The sequence below is a fragment of the Neomonachus schauinslandi genome, chromosome 11, assembly GCF_002201575.2.
Source record: "Neomonachus schauinslandi chromosome 11, ASM220157v2, whole genome shotgun sequence".
Classification (NCBI taxonomy): domain Eukaryota; kingdom Metazoa; phylum Chordata; class Mammalia; order Carnivora; family Phocidae; genus Neomonachus; species Neomonachus schauinslandi.
Genome location: NC_058413.1, coordinates 109,445,517 through 109,467,277, shown reverse-complemented (window position 1 = coordinate 109,467,277; position 21,761 = coordinate 109,445,517). Strand labels below are relative to the sequence as shown.

The window sequence follows — 21,761 nt, the reverse complement described above, 5'->3', positions numbered from 1 at the left end:
TGACATTTTCTTACTGTGTTGACATGATTGGATTAAGAATTTTCTTAGAGAGAGTTACGACTTTTTTATTTCTTTGACAGCTTCTGGTAATCTACGAAAACTTTTTTTTTATTTATAAAAAGTCACAATATAATTTGTTGAAGAGAATAGTACTGTTAAATATTGTGACTCTTTTACATATTAGGACATGGGCTTTAAATTATAATTTAAATGAATAAAAATTGAAAAGATAGAATACAAAATCATTTCATCTTTCTTGCTGAGCAATGCCTTCTGTTCAGATAGGCACATATATACATATAGAGCTTTACTGTATAGTTTCAGGATGTCTAAGAGTTAGGATCTCCTGTGCTGGATAGTTTTTTCCTTTCACTCCTTTCTCTTCCATGGTCTTCTTTCTAGCAGTGGTTTTCAAAGTGTGGTCTGCAGACCAGGAACATCCACATCACCTGAGAACTTGGGAGTGTGAAGTCTTGACTGACTGTGTGAATCAAACTCTGTGTTCCCCTGCAATCTGCATTTTATCAGTCCCTTGAGATGGTTCTGATGCAGGCCAAGGTTTTAGAAATGCATCGTGTAGTCAGAATTCCCATAAAAACTGGCAGAAGCACCTGCCACATCACCTTTCAGCCCCCCGACTCCACTCGTCAGTATCTGTGACCACCTTCATCGTTGGTCTCTAAATCTTGGGGGAAAAGAAAAGATGCTCATTCTTATGAAATGTCTGGGGAGACTTCCAACTTTCCTTAAAGGGTCCCTCTTGTAAAATTTATCTATCTTTGTGCAAATAGTGCTTTAAAAAGTCATCAGCTGCCTTACCTAATGATAATTATTAATGGTGAGTGATTTGCACTCTTCCATTAGAATAAATACCTTATGTTTTATGTAACACTCTACCAGGTGAGAGCGCTTCTGTGCTCTGCTCTCATCATGCCCCTTCACTAAGATCAGAAAATGTCCCATAAAGTGGCAGAGCCCATACTGCAGTCCTGGTGTTGTGTTTCCTACATCAGTGTTCTCCCCACTTCCTCTGTCACTGAGTAATTTAATTCTATCATGGAGTTGTAGGGTAGTCTTTGTTACAAGAGGCACTTAGCAGCTTTGTGAACACTGAACTCCACATACTCACCTCCAAAGGCTTATCACACACTGGGATGGAACTCCCCCACCTCCTCGTCTCTAGCTTCACTGAAATCTGAATTTTATTAGATACACTTACAAATGGAAATCAGTTCCTGATGATTTATGTCAGTACGACGGGGCCTGCATATATCCAGAATCTCTAGTATCTTGGAATTCTCCTTCAGTATCCCTAATTTAATACTGTTAATGTGCATGATAAGAGAATATATACTTTTTTTTTTTAGCAGAGATTTTTAACTCTGGAATTTATTCTTCCCCTTGTCCTTTTTTATTCATTTAGCAAGTGGAAATGGAATTATAGTGTTGTAAGACCTTTGTGCTATATGTGAAGTTTTATTAATATTATTTGGAGTTTCATTAATATCACTTAATAGCTGTTTTTTGAAGGTAGACTGTAGTAAGTTAAAGATGTGTACTATAAATCCTAAAGCAACCAATAAAAATAAAATTAAAATACCACAGAGGTATGTGTAATGAGCCAATTTAGGACATAAGATGGAAATACAACCTTTACTTAGATAGTCCAAAGAAAGATGAAGAAATAGAGAAGTCTGAAGTTACCAGTATCAGGAATAAGACAAGAGACATCACTACAGTTTCTACAGACATTAAAAGCATAATGGAATATTTTTAACAGCTTTATGCTTATAAATTCAACAACTTAGATGAAATGTATGAATTCCTTGAAAGATACGAACTACCAAATCTCATTCAAGAAGAAATAGTCTATAGCCTATACTCTCTATTAAAGAATTTGAATTTGTTACTAACTTTCCCACAAAGAGAGCTCCTAGAATTCACTGCTGAAATCTAATTAATATTCAAGGAAGAAATAATACCCACTCTATGTAAACTCTTCCAGAAAATAGAAGAGGCAGGAATACTTCCCTGAACTTCCTGAGACCAGCATTGCCTGATAGCAAAAGCTAACAAAGACATCATAATAAAGGAAATCTATAGATAAATTTCCTTCTTCAACATAGACCCAAAACTTCTTGACAAGATATTAGCAAATTAAGTTCAACAAAATATAAAAGTGGATAATGCATTTTGACTAAGTGGGGTTTATTCTAGGAATATAAATTAGGTTGAATTAAAAAAATGTTATTTATCATTTTAATAGACTAGTAAAAATTACATGATTATCTCAGTAGACACAGAAAAGGCATTAGACAAAAGTCCAATAATATATAGCTCAGTGGAATGGAACAGAGTCTAGGGAAAGACCCACTGATGTATGATCAATTGATTTTCACCAGATATGCTATGGCAATTAAAGAGAGAAAGGAAAATCTCTCTAATAGACAGTTACTGGAACAATTGAAGAGCCAAAGCAAAAAAAAATTAATTAAAATCCTTCACCTGTATCTCCAAACATATAAAAATTATCCCCAAATTGATTATATGGTTTTGAATATAAAAAGTTAGCCACAGACAGGAGAAAGATTAGCTAGACCCAACAAAGGAACATTTATCTAGAAATTTTTTTTTTTAATTTTTTATCGTTACATTAATCCCCATACATTACATCATTAGTTTTAGATGTAGTGTTCCATGATTCATTGTTTGTGCATAACACCCAGTGCTCCATGCAGAACGTGCCCTCCTCAATACCCATCACCAGGCTAACCCATCCTCCCACCCCCCTCCCCTCTAGAACCTTCTGTTTGTTTTTCAGAGTCCATCGTCTCTCATGGTTCGTCTACCCCTCCGATTTCCCCCCCTTCATTCTTCCCCTCCTGCTACATTCTTCTTCTTCTTTTTTTTTTTTTCTTTCTTAACATATATTGCATTATTTGTTTCAGAGGTACAGATCTGAGATTCAACAGTCTTGCACAATTCACAGTGCTTACCAGAGCACAAACCCTCCCCAGTGTCCATCACCCAGTCACCCCATCCCTCCCCCCCCACCCCCCACTCCAGCAACCCTCAGTTTGTTTCCTGAGATTGAGTCTCTTATGGCTTGTCTCCCCCTCCAGTTTCATTCGTCTTTCTTTTTTCGTTTCGTTCCTTTCCTTTTCTTTCTTTCTTTCTTTCTTTTCTTTTCTTTTCTTTTCTTTTCTTTTCCTTTTTGTGTGGTTTAGGCTGGCCTCATAGAATAAATTTGGAAGCATTCTTTCCTCTTCTATTTTTTGGAGTAGTTTGAGAATATTCGGTATTAACTCTTTTTTATTTTTTATTTTTATTTTTTTGTTTTTTTATTTATTTATTTTTTATTTTATTTTTTTTAAAGATTTTATTTATTTATTTGAGAGAGAGAATGAGATAGAGAGAGCATGAGAGCGGGGAGGGTCAGAGGGAGAAGCAGGCTCCTCGCTGAGCAGGGAGCCCGATGCGGGACTCGATCCAGGGACTCCAGGATCATGACCTGAGCCGAAGGCAGTCGCTTAACCAACTGAGCCACCCAGGCGCCCGGTATTAACTCTTTTTTAAATGTTCGATAAAATCCACCTGTGAAGCCATCTGGCCCTGGACTTTTGTTGCGAGGTTTTTGATTGCAGATTCAATTTTGTTACTAGTTACTGGTCTGTTGAGATTTTCTGTTTATTCCTGATTCAGTTGTAGAAGAATGTATGTTTCTAGGAATTTATTTCTTCTAGATTGTCCAATTTGTTGGCATGTAGGTTTTTTGGAGTAGTCTCTTATACCCCTTTGTATTGCTGTGGCATAGGATGCAACTTCTACTCTTTCATTTCTGATAATATGTATTTGAGTAATGTCTGGGTTTTTTTTTTTTTTTCTTTGATGAGTCAGGCTAACAGTTTATCAATTTTGTTAATCTTTTTAAAGAACAAGCTCTTTATTGATCTTTTCTGTTTTTTTTTTTTAAATCTCTGTTTCATTTATCCCCCTCTGATCTTTGTTACTTCTTCCCTTCCACTAACTTTGGGTTATGTTTGTTGTTCTTTTTCTTGTTCCTTTAGGTGTAAGGTTAGGTTGTTTGGGATTTTTATTGTTTCTTGAAGGAGGCCTTTATCACTATAAACTTGCTTCTTAGAAACTGCTTTTGCTGTGTCTCAGAGATTTTGGATCATGGTGCTTACACTTTGATTTGTCTCCAGGTATTTGATCTCCTCTTTATTTCTTCATTGACCCCTTGGTTGTTTAGTAGCATGTTGTTTAGCCTCCACATGTGTGTGGTTTTCAGGGTGTTTTTCTTGTGATTTCTAGTTTCATACCATTGTGATTGGAAAAGATGCTTGACATGATTCCAGCTTTCTTAATGTATTGAGACTTGTTTTGTGGCATAACATGTGATCTCTTTTGGAGGATGTTCCATGTGCACTTGGAAAGTAGGTATATTCCATTTTCGAATGGAAAGCTCTGTCTGTATCTATTAAATCCATCTGACCTAGTATGTTGTTCAAGGCCAGTATTCCTTTATTGATTTTCTACCTGGATAATCTGTCCATTGATGTAAGTAGTGTGTTAAAGTTCCCTATTACTGTCAGTGTCTCCCTCTGTGTCTGTTAATAGTTCCTTTATGTATTTAGATGCCCCTATCTGGGTGTAAAGTTGTTTACAAGTTTTATGTTTTCTTGTTGGATTAATCCTTTTATCATTATGCAATACCCTTCTTTGTCTTTTCTTACAGTCTTTGTTTTGAAGAGTATTTTGTATGATGAAAGTATTGCTGCCTTTTTTTTTTCATTCTATTTGCATCATGTATCTTCTTCCATCCTTTTGCTTTCAGTCTGTGTGTGTCTTTAAGTCTGAAATGAGTCTCTTGTATACAGCATATGGATGGGTCTTGTTTTTTTATCCATTCTGACACCTTGTGTCTCTTGAATGGAGCATTTAGTCCATTTACATTTTAAGTAATTATTTGCAGTTTTGTACTTACTGCTATTATGTTGATTGTTTTCTGATTGTTTTTGTAGTTTTTATTCTGTTCCTTCTCTCTTTTCTCTTTCCTTTTGATTCATGACTTTCTTTAGTGTAAGGCTTGGATTTATTTCTCTTTCATTTTTGTGCATCTCTTTTATAAAGCTTTTGGTTTGTGGTTACCATTGGGTTGATATATAATATCCTATATGAATAGCAATATATATTAAGTTGATGGTCACTTAAGTTTGAACACATTCTAAAAGCAGTACATTTTACAACCCTCTCCACATTTTATATATATGTCATAATTTACATCTTTTCATATTGTGTTCTTTGACTAATTTTTATAGGTACAGTTGATTGTATTACATTTGTCTTTTAACCTTCAAACTGGCTTTATAAGTGATTAATTTATTACCTTTACTGTAAGTTTGCTTTTACCAGTGAAATTTTTCCATTTCACAATTTTCTACCTAAAGAAGTTTCTTGAACACTTTTTGTAAGGCCTCGTTGGTGGTGGTAAACTCCTTTAACTTTTGTTTGTCTGAGAAACTCTATTTCTCCTTTAATTCTGAATGATAATCTTCCTGGTTAGAGTATTTTTGGCTACAGGTTTTTCCTATCAGCACTTTGAATGTATCTTACTACTCCCTTCTAGTCTGTAAAGTTTCTGTCAAAAAATCAAATCATAGCCTTGTATGAATGCCTTTGTATGTAACTAGTTGCTTTTCTCATGCTGCTTTCAAAATTCTGTCTTCATCATTTTTGGCATTTTAATTATTATGTGTCTTGGTGTGGACCTCTGGATTCATTGTGTGCAGCTCTCTGTGCTTCCTGGACCTGGATGTCTGTTTCCTTCCCAGGTTAGGGAAGTTTTCAGCTATTATTTCTCAAAGTCCGTTTTCTTCCCTTTCTCTCTTCTCCTTTTGAGACACCTGCATTGTGAATATTATGACTCTTGATGTTGTGGTAGATAGCCTTAACTGGTCCTTATTTTTTGTTGTTGTTCTTTTTATTTATTTATTTATTTATTTTTTCGCTGTTCACCCTGGTTGCTTTCCACCGCCCTGTCTGCAGATCACTAATCCATTCTGCATCCCCTAATGTGTGGATGATCCCTGTAGTGTGCTTTTCATTTTAGTTATTGTATTCTTAAGCTCTGACTGGTTCGTTTTTATACTTTCTATTTCTTTGTTGAAGTTTTCACTGAGTTCTTTCACTCTTCTCTTCAGTCTGGTGAGTATCTTTATGACCATTACTTTGAACTCTCTGTCGGGCAGATTGTTTAACTCTGTTTCATGTACCTCTTTTTCTAGGGTTTTGTCTTGTTCTTTCCCCACTTGGATCCTATTCTTCTGTCTCTTTATTTTGTTTAACTCTCTGTGTTTGTGACTATGTAGTGTATAGGTCCGCTATGTGTCCTGGTCTTGAAAGTAGTGGGCTTATGTAGAAGGTGTCCTGTGGTGCCTGCTAGCTCATTCCCCACTGGTCACCAGCGCCAGGCGCTCCCCAGGGTCCCCAGTGTGGGTGCGGGCCCCCTCCTGTGTGGGGGGCTGTAACTGCTGCACGGGCTGTGCTGGGCGGAGCTGGCCCTCAGCTCAGCTCTCTGCAGTGACTGTCACACGTGTGGGCAGGTCTTGCCCTGGGCACAGCGGCTGAGGCATACCTGTAGGAACTGTGGTCACACTGGTGGGTGGAGGAACTTCCCATGCAGCTGAGCGGGAGGCTCAGCTGTAGCCCCTGCTGGCTCCTCACCTCCCCAGGGCAGAAGTCACTGGAGGGGCGCCACTTCCTGCCAGGGCTACTCACTGGGTGTGGTAGGGCAAGAGGCACTTGGGAGTGGCACCTGCCAGGGCAGCTGAGTTGGGTGGGGTGGGTCCATAATGGAACACCTGGGTGAAGAAGCAGTGCTAGCACAGTAAATGGAGAGAAGCCTGTGGCCAGCTGGGCCCAAGGAGGGCGACAGAAACGGTGCCCACCTGCACTCCATTTCTTGGGAAAGCTTCTCCAGATCCCTGCCCCTCCAGCACATGTCCTAAAATTAGTCCGTAAATAAACCCCAGGCACTTTGGAAACCGCTGCTTCTGTGCTGGGTCTCAGGCTAAGAGACAGAGAGTACGGGTCCTTCGGGAGTGGAGACCCCGTTCCCTGTTGCCCTCTGGCTCTCCCGTAATTAGGCACTAGTGACTTTGCAAGCCAGACGTTGTGGGGGTATTTCTCCTTGGTGCAAGTACCAAGGGCTGGGGATGCTCCTTGAGGGGCTTGATCCCATCACTCTTCTGTGCCTGGGATATATATCCCTCCTGCTTCTGGGTCACCGTGGTGGGGGGTAGGGGGCTTGGTTCCTGATTGCACCTGTGTTCTTCATAACCTCGTTGACGTGGCCTCTTTATGTGTTTAGTTGTGGCAGTCTGCTCTGCCAGTCTCAGGTCGTTTTCAGAATCAGTTGCATTACGTGTATTTGTTGCCTTAGTGTATCTGTGGGGGAGGTGAGCTCCAGTTCTCCTCCTGCAGCATCTCCCTGGCTCCCAGTGTAGCAACTTTTAACAGTGGTGTTCATATGTAAGAGAGTAATTCCATTAGATACATCCCTCGGATCTGAAAGTCCTTAGTTCTGGTGCTGTTCTACAAACTCTTTTTCTATATTGATAAGAAAAGTAAAATCTTGGTAGCTAAGCAAAGGTCTTAGTAATATTAAATTGGAACCTATTATAAAGTAAATTATGGCTAGTGTAGGAGTTAGTGATAAGTTGTAAACTCTACCTATTGTCAAGCACTTCATCCACAATTGGAATTAGAGTGAACTACATTTTTTTCTTTTTCTTTACCCCCTTTTTCAAAAAAAAAATTTAAACTGAATCCTTTTTTACACTATAATATCTCATTGCAACTTCTAGTGTTTGAAATAAATAGTGGTTACAAAGCTGCTCCCATTTTCGGGAGCTACAGTAAACTTGAATCCCATGAAGCTGTCCAGACATCTCTTGTAACTTCAGCAGGTGCACGTCGTGGATTACCATTATCATCCCCCTGGGCGAACATCAGCACATGGCTCTTCTGAGTGCAGTGGTGGTGGTTGGCAATGTGATAAACAACTACAATATTCAATAGAAGAGGAAAATGAGTCACTAAAAGTGGCGCTGTGTTTAAAGTTCACATAATAATAAACACTGAAATTATAGAGTAGAAATGAAAATATCCAAGATTATACTACAGTGCTTTCTTGTTCAGGTCACTTAAACTTTCCTTCCCTCGGTTTCTAAATGTTTGTAACGTGGTTCATGATTATGCCTCCCTCAGAGGGTTGTTTTGAAGGGTAGAGGTGTGCACGGAAGTACCATGCTCAGAACAGTGCCTGCCCCGTCCGTGCCGCCAACTGCAGACGTGTTTGCTGTCGGGACCCTTCTCCTCTCATTCCTGTGGAGGTCCTCGCTGGCTCCTGCCTCACAAAGTGCAGCAGCTTCCTGACTCCCTTCCTGCCACCGCATCCATCCCCGAATGCCGCTTCTCCCTGTGTCTACTGGAGTAATGTCTCTGCAGTCAAATCCGATTGTGTCACATGCCCGGTTCAAGTTTAATTTGGTCTTATCATTGCTTACCTGATCAAACTCCTTAGTATAGACTCCAAAAAGCTTCCTGGTCTGGTCCTTACTTAATTAATGTCTCCCTTATTAATTGTCCTCCCTTTTCCTACTGTCTTTCTCTCCCGGAGTGTAGACTGTTTATCCCTTGAGATTTACCTCGGGTGTTATTTCCACCAGAAAGCGTTCCCTGACTCTCGCCCTCATACGGAGTGTGGATTTGGTGGACGCTAGCTCTGTGTATAATGAGCACTGCTCTTGTCATTATCAGGGAACTTACTGTACCAACTGCAGTATCCCTTTTCTTTGTCTCTTTCCCTGCCTTCTCAAACAAGTTGTTATGAACAGGGGTTGTGTTGTCATTTTGTATCCAGAGCACCTAACAAATGATTGCCAAGTAGCAGCTGTTTAACACAAGCTTGCTGAATAACCATGTACTTAATTGATGCTTGAAAGAGAGGGAAGGAAGTGAGCAGTGGACCCCTCCCCTGCTATGACATCTGTTATGAAAAGGATGGGTAGCAGAAAGAGGTTCTGTTTAGGGTTAGACTTGGGCTCCAGCTCTATAACATTTAGTTAAAAACACTGATAAGTTAACCTGTTCTAAGCCTTAGTTTCCCCATTATTATAATTTTAATTCCTAATTCATAATTGTCTTGCGTTGAACCTCACATGGTGTAATATGCGTAAAGCACGATGGGAAGGTAAGATGCCTCGCAGCTGGTACCGATGCTGACAGACTCTGGAGTGAGGTTGCCTGGGGCCACACGTGTGGCCTTCACGTGCTCCTTGTGTAACATGGCAGTGAAAGCAGCCCTTGCTCCTGAGGGTTATTGTGAGGAGCACATGGGATGGTGCCTCTCACGCGCTCGGTGCTCACACAGAGTTAGCAGCCAGCCAGCGTTCGCTTAAAACACCCCCTCCAGTTCTTTCTGCCTTCGTCGAAATCCAGCACAACTCTCAGAACGTAGCACCTACTTCCTTTCCTAAGACTTCCTTCATTAAATCATTTTTATATAAACTCCCAAACATGATATGTAACACATTCTTGATACTTCGGCTGAACTGTACATGACACAGAGTCTAGTTTCATATGTACAATGTAGTGATCGTCATTTACGTGTAATACGAAGCGACCACCAAGATGAACGTAGCTACCACCTGTCCACATCCAGAGTTGTTACCATATTAGTCACGTTCCTTATTCTGTACGTTGCATCCCCACGTCTTACTTATTTTGTAACTGTAAGACTGTACCTTTCAATCTCCTTCCCCTCCTCTCCTCTGGCAACCATCTGTTTGTTTTCTGTATTTATGGGTCTGTTTCTGTTTTCTTCTGTTTGTTGTGTTTGAGATTCCACATAGAAGTAAAATCGTACGGTTCACTTAGTATAATAGCCTCTAGGTTCACCCATATTGTCCCAAACAGATTCCTTCTTTTTCAAGATGGAGTAATATTCTAGAGTGTGTGTGTGTGTGTGTGTGTGTGTGTGTGTGTGTTGCGTATTCCTTACCCATTCATCTGTCGATGGGCACATGGGTTCCTTCCATGTCTTGGTTGTAAGTAATGAAGCCTTGAACATAAGCGTGCATGTGTATTCTGGAATTGTCTTTTCCATTTTCGGGTCGGACCAGATGTTTTCCAGAGCTGTGGTAGCACGGAACTGCAGGGTCCTTTCCTGCAGTTGTCCCCTGGGGTTTCGTTGGTGGGCAGGGCCTGCAGTTAGACCAGATGCCTGCCCCCAGCCCACTGCTGGGGCTGCAGTCCACCTGGTGTGTGTGGTTATCTTCCCTTCTCCCTGGGGCAGGGGTCACTTAGCAGTGTTGCTACCCCTGTCAGCGCTGCTGGCCCACGGCCAGGCTTGTGATGATGCTTCAGACGGATGGTGCTGAGGGCAGGTTGGTTGGAGCATATTCCTCGGAGAGCACGTGTGGGAGGTACGGTGTCACGAGCAAGCCAGGTGGAGGGTGTTCTCACTCATTGTCGCTGGTGTCGGCGTGTAGGCTGGTATGTGGGGTCATGTTTGAAAATCACCACACCTGTCTCAGTTCAAAGCACCGTTCAGACACTTTTCTGCCATATTCTGAGGAAAGCTTACTTTACACATCTAAAGTGATTAAACCAGATATTTTACACTTTGAATTCCCACTATCTTATAATTTTTGTTTTCCATGCATTGTTGATATATCCCACAGTGTCGTTTCTCTACTATATAATCAGGCAGTGTTTTGGGGTATGAAATTGATGTTTTCTCCTTATTATTGCACTTTAGAAGTTTGAATATTTATATAATGTTTGGAAAGTCCAGCAAACCCTCACAGAAAAGGTATACCATGATGATGAACATGAACGTAAAGAATATTGTCAAGTAAAGAAGTATGTATTAATAGAGAATCCAGTTAATAGAAGGTCAGGTATTTAAAAGATAACTTTTTTAGAATCTTTTTATTTACTTATTTAACTTTAGAGTATTTTTTTAATTTCTTTTAATCATATAGTTCAGTGTGGTTTGGGGGATGAAATTTCTATTATACTTCTCTATTTAGAGTTTGAAGAAATTCTGGAGGAACGAAGACTTTTGTTAAAAATCTTTGCCATTTATAAAATGAACTTGTCAATTTTAATTTGATTTCCTTATGTACTAAATATTGTTTTAAGCAAACAGTGGTTTGCTACTTTGTATATACCAGCTTATGTTTGCTTATTGTTTCAAGAATTTTACTTTAAAAAATCTTACTTTTTTTAATTTCAAGTTTCTATTTAAATTCTAGTTAGTTAACATATATGGTAAAATTGGTTTCAGGTGTAGAATTTAATGATTCATCCCTTACACACAAAACCCAGGGCTCATCACAAACAGTGCCTTCCTTAATACCCATCCCCCAAGACAAACTATGAGAGACGATGGACTCTGAGAAACAAACTGAGGGTTCTAGGGGGGAGGGGGGTGTGGGGATGGGTTAGCCTGGGGGTGGGTATTGAGGAGGGCACATTCTGCACGGAGCACTGGGTGTTATACGCAAGCAATGAATCATGGAACACTACATCAAAAACCAATGATGCAATATATGGGGATTAACATAACATAATTTAAAAAAAGGCTATAATAAAAAAAAATACCCATCCCCCATCTGTCCCATCCCCTCTCCCGCCTCACTCCATCAACCCTCAGTCTGCTCTCTGTAGTTAAACATCTCTTATGGTTTGCTTCCCTCTCTGTTTTTATCCCCTTCCCCTATGTTCATCTGTTTGTTTCTTAAATTCCACATATGAGTGAAGTCATATGGTATTTGTCTTTCTCTGACTTACTTCACTTAACACAATACCCTCTAGCTCCATCCATGTTGTGCAAATGGCAAGATTTCATCCTTTCTGATGGCTGAGTAATATTCCATTGTATATATGAACCACATTTTCTTTATCCATTCATCTGTCGATGGACATTTAGAACTACTCTCCTATCCGGCAAGTGCACTACTAGGTATTTACCCAAAAGATATAGAAATACTGATTTGAAGGGGCACATGCACCCCGATGTTTATAGCACATTATCACCAATAGCAAAATTATAGAAACTCTCCTTTTAGAGAAACAGATTAATTCATTCTATCTCTGTCATTCATTTTATTATGTTATTTATTGTCATTCATTTTATTCAAAGAAAAACAGACATTATCTTAAGGAAATAAATTCATGGTGCACATAATGTGGATTATCCCGAAGTATTTTCCCCATCACACTAATGTTAAAGGTCTATTATGTGTAATATTATATGTGTAAACTTAATTTGGACCCTTTTTAAATTGCAGTGTCCTCTGGCATGGCAGAGCAAGTGGGAAGGCCCAGAAGACCCCTTACAGTACCTTGGAGGTGTCGTGGCTCGGGCCCTTGCGATACAGGTGAGAGTCGGTCCCCGAGCGACGGAGCGCGTGACTCCAGCGTCGCGGACGTGTGCACCGGGGTTGCTGTCCTGCCGGCAGCCGGGGACGATGCCGCTCTCAGGCTGTCCGCAGTGCTTATGGGGCATTCTTTTAAAATGCTCCTTTTGTTTTTGTGTTTGTTTTTACTCACTGTGGCTCTTCATAACTTTTGAGAATGTAGAGAAGAATCTACACTTTTAATATATGTGGGTTGTGTGGTTGGTAACTGACACAGATTCATAACCGTGACTAATTCACTTTAGAGCATGTCCTACCCTCCCCGTAGGGAGCTGCTTTTTTCTCTTTTCTTTTTTCAACAAATCAAGTTTCTTCAGAGTGACCAGTCAGGTACCTTGCAGGAAAACTGAATGGAATAAGGAGTGATCTCAAGTGATTTTCTGAAAGGAACAGCAAATGGTACTGATTACTTGGTGCGCGCAGTGTCCCCTGTCCCCTGCATGGTTTCGTGGAGTCTCACTCCCTTCGTCCTCCGCGGTCACACCTGCTTCACAAACGGCCTCCTTTCCATGACTTCTGCAATCGTTGAGTCCTTCTAGATGAAGCACGTACCTGTCCGCAGCTTCAGCCTTGTCATTGCTCATGACTGCTCCACCTTTGAACCCCTGGACACCTTTGAACTAGACTCTCTATAGACTCTTCCTGCCCAACTCAGCCTGGAATCCATGGCATATAACTTCAACCATTCCCTTTCCAGAATCTCCATTATCCTCTCTCTCTCTCCCTCGTGCCGCCTCCTTCCTAGAAAGTGTTGCATTGGGTTAGTCTCTGTCCGTACACGAGCTGCTGAGCTCTGCTGGCGACACCAGACGGGGTCCAGTGAGGGAGGGGCTGGCCCTGCCCCTGTGTTCCACCTTGGCTGTTTCAGCCACGCACTACTTCCCTGAAAACCATTCTGTCACCATCTCCCTTTCCCTTAGACGAGCACCTTATGTTTTACTTTATAGAGAAGATTCAAGCTGTGAAATGTGGCCCTTTGAGAAGTCCGACCCGTCTCTCCCACCTACAGATTTCTCTGAACCTGCCCTCTCGTCTTTGAGCTAACAGAAAGAACTGACCTTCTGCTGGTGAAGGCTTCTTTTTAGCCCCGTGCACTTGATTTCCTGTGTTCTGAGCTCTGTAGACACTCCCTGCAGGGGCTCTTCCCTTACCCTGCTCTTCATCTCTCCCTCCCTCCGTGCTCCCTTGTGCCAGCTACAAATGAGACTCCTTTAAAGGCGCCAGGACTCATCTGAACGTTTGTTGGGCTTCTTTTTTTTTTTTTTTCTTTAGATTTTATTTATTTATTTGAGAGAGAGAGAATGAGAGACAGAGAGCATGAGAAGGAGGAAGGTCAGAGGGAGAAGCAGACTCCCTGCTGAGCAGGGAGCCTGCTTCTCCCTCTGACCCTCCCCCCTCTCATGTGCTCTCTGTCTCTCTCATTCTCTCTGTCTCAAATAAATAAATAAAATCTTTAAAAAAAAAAATCAGCAGGTAGAGAAGAACCAGTCAAGGACTCTGACTGTCTGTCAGTCTGTCAGCTGTGCTTGCACATAAGCAGTAAGTGCCAGAAGATGGAGGGGGCGAAGGAGCGGGCAGGAGCGTGGGGCAGGCCGGGAGGAAGGACGGACAGTCCCTAAGTCACCTAGGGACTCAGAAGTGCTCTAAGTTCTTGGTGTGTTCTAACTGCGTGGCTCTGGTAGGTTGTCAGCCCGTGTGTCAGTATTGTTCACTTTTCTTTCTTATCAAGGGCAGGAACTGTATTAGCTGGAAAAGGCAGCCTATTACACTGTGCGTGTAATATATGTGTGAGTGCACTTAATTACGTGCATGTAACAATAAACATGTTGATATTGAATTTAATATTTAGAACAATTTTACATGAATTATAATTTTCTGGCATGATTATACTGAGTGTATCAAATAATCATCACAGCTGAAAAATTCTCCACTGTCACTTACACTGTGTAATTTCTTAAAAGCTTTATACTCATTTAGCCTTAATTGTAGTGATAGAACACCCTCCTAGCCCTCAGGATAACTTCTACGCTTGACCGTAGCTTGTCTTCCGTCCTTCTAACAGGGGAATATGCAGTGTTTATCATTTCTGCCACCACTTAGGAATATGGTTTCTTCACTTGTTTTGTTTTCCTGTGTTAATTTTTTTGTTGTTACAAATGTCCAGAGATAAGCGCTGGTCAGTGCTAGTGTTTGGGATTCACAGGTGCCTCCTGTGTGTCCCAGGTGAGAATCCAGAGCAGCTTGTGGGGTGCGGGACAGCCATGTCACCGTGCGGGCGGGCAGGGAGGAGGGGGTGAGGGCACAGAGCTGCTGTGGGAACCGTGTGACAAGCGGCGGCTCTGGCTTCCTCGTGAAGCTGTGATGCTGAGTCCGTTGAGACTGCTGTGCGGCCACCGGGGCTCGGGTCCAGCCGTGGCTCACACCGTTCGGAGGCATGACGGAGAGGGAAACGAGAACAGGCTGCTGGAAGTGTCGTTCCAGGGTTCTGTGCAGATGAGGGGAGACCGGCCGGGGTGGGGGTGCTGTTCGTGCATTGATTGACTCATCCAGCCGAGGTACCGGGAGCAGCTACTCGAAGGGCGCTCTGAGGGAAGCCCTGGCGACACAGTGGTTAGGAAGTTGATACGCCTCCTGCCTCACGGCGTGGACATTCCTGACCTTCATTGAGTGCGGCATGTAAAGCATGTAAAGCCTTGGCTCCCAGCCCTTCTCTGAAGTTGTGCATGTAGAGTAGTAAGCACATAGACACACTGTGTGTCCAAGGAACTGCCCATACAGTGTCTCAGGAAAGACAGACGCAGAGTAAACAACGGTACAAACCACGAAGGACGTACAGTGACTTGGAGCAAACAGCAGGAGCCCCTCACGGACGGGGACCCGGGAAGCAGCGCCCGAGCCCAGAGCTCAGGAGGACTAGCCCATCGGGGAGGAGAGATGAGTGCGCCAACGAGGGCAGGGCCAGCGTCCGGAGGAAGCCCAGTGCTTTCCTGAACTACAGGCCATGTTTAAGGGACTCCTGACTGTGTCCACATCACACTTTCACTGCTAACCAGACTTGGACTGCCGTGTGTCAGCGGCAAGCTTTCATGCCCATTTTTTAGGAAGGAGTTCCTGCTTAGGTTTCATGTCTTTTGTTTTAAAATTGAGAGTGACCGCTTCAGCTCCACCCAGGATTTTTTTTGGCTTAACTCAAGCCACTGGCTGATACACTCATATACTACCATATTTGGCCACCTTCCTTCTTATGTTAGAATCTTGTTATTTATTTATGTCAACTTTTAGCAACTTTGAAGTCTGGGGAGATCCAAACAATAAATAGAATTAGTAAATACCAGTTGGCATGTCACATAAATTCTCCTTAAGGTTTTTCAGGAAGTAAAGATAACAAAATAAGCAACACCAATCTAAACAACTATATATCTTTTTTTTAAGATTATTTATTTATTAGAGAGTGTGTGTGCAAGTGGGGAGGGGCACAGAGGGAGGGAGAAAGAATCTGAAGCGGAATCTCCACTGAGCGCAAGGCCAGGAGCCACCTAGACGCCCCAAACAACTATCTATCTGGGAGAAAACAGCAGATGTAATGCAACCTAGAGATGCTCAGTGTCGCCTCCTGTCCCCACTCTGCCCAAATGGATCCCCCTGCCATGGCCTGGATCCATTCTGGACGAGGCCTAAAACAGGCTCTGTATTAGATTTGCCAGCGTATGCCTTCTATGAGCAGGTGCTCTTAACGTTGGGTTCTTTCCAACCCTCCCTGCCCAGCAGTGCTGGGAGGCAGGTCTTCCCGTCGTACAGGTATGTCCCTACACTTCCCGCTCCCTCTTGTGTTCTCCTGAGATTCTGTTTAGATGCCGCGGTGTCTTTTGTTCAGATAATATCAGGCAGTTTCTAGCGTGTCTGCTAAGATGCTTCTTGTGACCTTAGCCACATAGATTGCTTCTCTGTTACATTTTTCTTTTCCTCTCCACTTCAAGAAGACTGATTGTTCACTGAAAAAAATCTGTGAGCCTCTAGCTCTTACCCTTCCCTCTTTGACCTTGACTGTTCTCTAAGGACTCAGACTGGCATTTCTGGATCTAGAAGTCTCATGACACCCTTTTTGGTTCATCTAAATAGCTCTTCGCATTTTCCTAGATGTAAAATCTGAGCATCGGGTCACTTTTCTTTTCGGTGTACCACTTTATATATTCAGACTTTTAAAATGATCTAATGAAGGACAGAAAGAGAAAACAAGCATTTGTAAGAACTGAGCTCTTTCTGGAGATCAGGCATGTACATGCTGTACATGAAATCTAGTAATATTTACAACACACGAGGTGGGTGTTATTTCCATTTTTAAAGATAGGAAAAATAAAACCCCAATTTCAAGAATAAACAGTTTACAGAAATGATACGTTAAATGAGAGAACTCACACTAAAGTGCCCTTTCTGTAAAAACATGTGAGTTTTTGATCATTCCATAGACTATCAGCAACATTTTAGATTCTCACTCTCCCCCTTGAAACTTTTTACGTTGGCTTCTATCCATACAGTCGTTCCCACGAAAGTCCGTGACAACTCCATCCTTCCTATGACAGAGGCCGAAAGTCTTGGAATCACTGTTAACTCCTGACCTCTCCTCGTGTGTGTCCATCCTGCCAGAAACATGATCTTGCCTCTATATTCAGAGTATACTCAGACATACCGCTTCACCCGCTACTTCCTTGACTGACAGCATTACCAGTGCGGCCGCCGCCTAATTAGGACTGCTTCTACCCTTGCCCCTCCCTCCCTGGTCGGTTCTCAGCCAAGCAGTCTGAATGTTCTGGCTAAAGCATAAATCAGGTGAGATCATTCCTCTCTTGGGAATACCCTCGTGATTCCTTACCTCATCCAGAGTCACAGAACCCTTCCATCAACCCACAGGTGAAGGTCAGGCTTCTTACCTCTCTGATTTCCTCCTCTTTTCGCTCCCTCATTTAGTTTGCTCCAGCCGTGCTGGCCTCTGGGCTGCTCAGTGAACAGACCAACATACTCCCCCCCAGGGCTTTATTCTTGCTGCTTCCTCTGCCCACGCTGCTGCCCCCAGATTCTGCACAAAGTCATTTTCTGTCTTTGAGCTCTTTGCTCCAACGTCACCTCAGTGAGGCCTTCCCTGGCCACGCTGTTTCAGGTCGCAGCCCCCCTCCTTTCCTTCTTTATTTTTCTCCAGAGCCTATATCCCCAGCTAACATTCCATGCATTTCACTGAATTAATTTTCTTTGTATTCCTCCACTAAATGGAAGCTTCATATGGGCAGATATTTTTGTCTGTTTACTGCTCTATCCAAGCATGTAGAACAGTGGCTTGCACAAGTAGGTTTTTCAGTATCTGATGAGTAAATGAATGATTTGATCACTTTTAGGGTTATTCTTAAGGAAACTGACATAAATCTCTTTCACATTTCCTAATCAGCGTGATTTACCTCCCAATATGTATTCTGTGGCATCTGTGACATACTTAGGAGATTTAATTTCTATTTAAATCTGCCTAATAGATGTTAGTTTAATTTTTTACTCTACAATCTAACATTTGAAGATTTGTTTTCTCTTAAGATCCTAAACGTTAAAAGCAATCATATTTTTTAATTTTTCATTTTTTTTCCTGAGGTATCTTACTCTACTTTGGAAGGTTCTGCAGTACTTTGCATTCCTAGAAAAGTCTTTACTTTCCTAACTCCTTTTAGTAACTCTCACATTCCTTAGTACAGTGTTTTACCCATAGTAGGCACTCAGTAAAATTATGCATAGGAAGACATATAAACAGAATTGGAAAAGCAGTCTGTATAAGGTGTAAAACTTCTAGCATCCCTATTTTTATATGCTGTACTCAGCTAGAAGAGGTATGTTATGCATCTTTTTAATTCATATTCTCTCTCTCTCTCTCTCTCTTTTTCTTTCCTTCTTTCGCTTCTGTTTTGTGCCACCACTATTCTAAGTGCTGGAAATACACAGTAATGAGGAAATCATGAATTCCTAACAAGAGGAATCTCTGTATTCAGTTAAGGAAATAGATAATAAACAAATAAATAGATTCATATTGGAATTTCGTGAAAAAAATACATCTTGGCCCAAATCCTGAGATTTAAGATTAACATACAGCCAAGCTTTAAACTGTGTTCTCACTATCACAGGATGAACTGAGGGCACGTAACCAAATATTACCCAGTAAGACAGAGCTGTTGCTGTAGCAATATTACGAGATTTTAGGAGTTACATTTTGTACGGGGACAGTAATTCCTCCACACTATCAGCCGATAAATTCTGCCTGTGTTCAACTGTCTCGCACGTTTGGAATCCTGCGTGGTGGTCTGTGGTCTGTGATGATCCGCAGTCTGATGGAAGTGATCCTCTAAACCGTGTGCTATTTGTACTGCCTGCAGAAGACAAATCTTGGTTCTAGACAAGTGACAATATAGCAACATAACTGGCTTTCAGGATCACAAAATCTTCCCTGAATTTTTATGTGCATCTCGCTTTCATCATATGCATACCCATTTCGGCGGCGCCGGGCATGGCATAATAAGAGCATCTTTACCGCGGAAAGCGTGCACAGACTGTGAGCGGACACGCGAGGGTTCCTGCAGAAGCAGCAGGTTCTAGCAGACGGGCTGTGGTTCCCGCCGGAGACCGGCCATGGGGACGCCCGTGTTCTCAGGGCTCCCCTGGGTGCACACAGCCGCTTCCCCCTGGCCAGGGCGTCCGCTTGTTAGTTGGGGAAGGACACAGCTGCACAGGGTTGTCTGTGTCCTGCAGCCTTGGCTTGGGCCGCAGAAGAGCAGTGCAAGTGTTCTGGGGCCAGTGGACTCCGTCCCCGGCCTGGTGCTCCCTGAGGGAAGGGTCCAGCCCGCAGAAGGAGGAGCGGCCTTGGCCATGGGTGGTAGCAGCCCTGTGGCTGCTGCGTCGTGGGTTTAGGGGTCTCTGTGGTCTCCCCTCTCCCAAGTGCTCATTGTCACACCCCGTCTATACCCACCCTGGCTTCCTCCCTTCAGCCTTGGCGCATGCTCCCATCCGCCATCATCCCATCGTCCCAGCTGCGCAGAAAGGGGGCGGGGACACCACAATGCAAATGGTATTGTGATGAGATCATGACAGCCCTGGGGCCACCAGCCGTGGGGGTTCCTTCCGTGCGCACGCTCCCAACAGGGCCAGGCCCTGGGGCCAGTCCGCTGGTCAGCCCTGCTGCAGGCCAAGCCCGCCGACGGTGGCTGGCTGGTCCCTGCGGTTTCCCGGCCGCGGGCCTCCGCTCTCCCCCTGCTCCGCCTGGCCACCTGCTGCCTCTAGCAAACGCGTCCCCGGTTTTCCTGCTGTAGTCAGAGCCTGGCCGGGGAGGTCGTGAACCATCCTGAGTCCCCGAAAGCCCTCGCCACATGGTTCCATGGTCAGTGTAACCGGACCACGCGGCCCTGGCTCCCCTCACCGTAGGTTCCGTGCCTTCTGTCGGGGCCCCTGTGTCCTGAGCTCCTTGCACCTGGACGGCTCCGCAGGCAAGGAGAGCACTCCCCTGCGCACCTGGTGGAGGGACTCTGGGCCGTGGGCTCATCTGGCGGTGGTTGCACGGAGCACTGAAGCGGACTCGGCGATGCTGCCGCTAACCCCGACCTGTGCGTCCAGTGCAGATAGCCCAGCGAAGTACTTTGCCTTGAACATGAGAGCCTCACCTTAAGTGAGTCTCAAAAAACCACTTTTTTACCAAATGTCCTGAAGATGATTGCTAATCTATATCTGTGATTTGTGAAGCTTTTTTTAACCTCTGTGGGTTTTTAAAATCTCAAAGTTTTTTTCTAAACAAGTATTCTTTTAATGTCTATTGTTTTTGGAATTTTAAAAGTGAGAAAATAAATATGTGCTAGATAAAATTTTTTTTTCCATCTTGTTTTTATGTTTGAATTGAAGATGACCCACGTTAGATATTTTGGTAAATGATATCAGAGATTTTTCCTCCTTGAGAAATTTTAAAATGGCAAAGTTGATAGCCATTGTTATTTTATTCTCTCAAGAGAGTAGTCTGACTAGGACTTCCCCTTGAAGGGACTTATGGTTAGAGAGCACTAACCAACCTACAAGTAAATTTTGTTCTTCAGTGTTGTTTTATTTCATGTTGCAAATGCAAGTATGTCAGTTTTATAAAGATCTGGATTTCACCATAGCCAAATCGGCATATTATACCTTGTATTAGTTAAGATTTATTTATATATATATATTTTTTTACTAAAATGCTTCTAACATTATTCCTTACACCTATCTAGCTATTACATTCTCTCTTGAGATGTGTATTATCGACCTGTTTCTCTACTTACTGAACTGTAAATTTCATTTTTTTCACATAATATGAACAATTTCACAGTCATTATTTTAAAAATTTTACTCTTGCAATAACAAGTACATATATATCCTTTAGCATAGAATTTCAACCTATAGAACAGATAGGGGTTCTTTTTACTCCAAGTGGCATATAAAATGCCCATCTATATATGATCGTAAATAAACTAAATATTAATGTCACACCTGGTTGGCATTAGTAACATTGTTACACTTACTAGATAGGGTAGTAACATCTGTGCTTTACAAATATTGATGTTGTTCATTTCTGGGATGCCAGTACTTTTTAAAAGTAGGCATCTATTTATTGGGCTTACCAGAAGGTGAAGGCAAATAATAGATCTTAGCCAAATATTGAAGCTGAACTGAACTTTATTTCTAATTAATATTAGGATGCTAGAAAGAAAATTGATGTTTAATTAAGGGAGCTAGAAAGTGAGTGGGTCGGAGAGGGTATCGCTTTGGTATGATGGGCAGGTAAGGCCTCTCTTAGGAGGTGATATTTAAACAGAGACTTGAATGGAGTGAGGAAGCAAACCACGAACATGCCAGAGAGAAAAGTCTCAGCACAGGAACCAGCACGTGCAGAATCTGAGAGACGAATGGGCTTTGCTTCTGTACAGGATAAAAAACAAAGTGAGGGAGTCTGGAGACTAGAGCTGGGGCACGTGCATGGCGGGCGACGGGCTTCCGTGTGGTGGCCGGGAGGCCTTCACGGTGTCTTCTTTAAATTTCATTATTTTTAATGCATGCATCAAAAACTGTTCATGGTGGCCCAACAGTGCTGTTTAGATATCAGTAGAGAACTGTTTTATCCAGTTTTTCCCCTAAATTCATCCATTTAAAGAATAACTATTGCCTTAATTTCAACCACATAATCAGCCAGGAACATTATTCATAAATGAAAAATCACAGTGAATTTTACGT

General features: G+C 42.5%; 1 protein-coding gene across 2 annotated transcripts in view; it reads left to right on the top strand.

The window, feature by feature from the left end:
- The window catches only part of DYNC2H1 (dynein cytoplasmic 2 heavy chain 1), a 301,460-nt gene that overhangs the window by 247,206 nt on the left and 32,493 nt on the right, over positions 1-21,761 (top strand). For both annotated transcript variants that reach the window (XM_021696303.1, XM_021696302.1), the window contains one exon: positions 12,363-12,452. In XM_021696303.1, the coding sequence (XP_021551978.1) occupies positions 12,363-12,452 (90 nt within the window). The remainder of the gene's footprint in view (positions 1-12,362; positions 12,453-21,761) is intronic.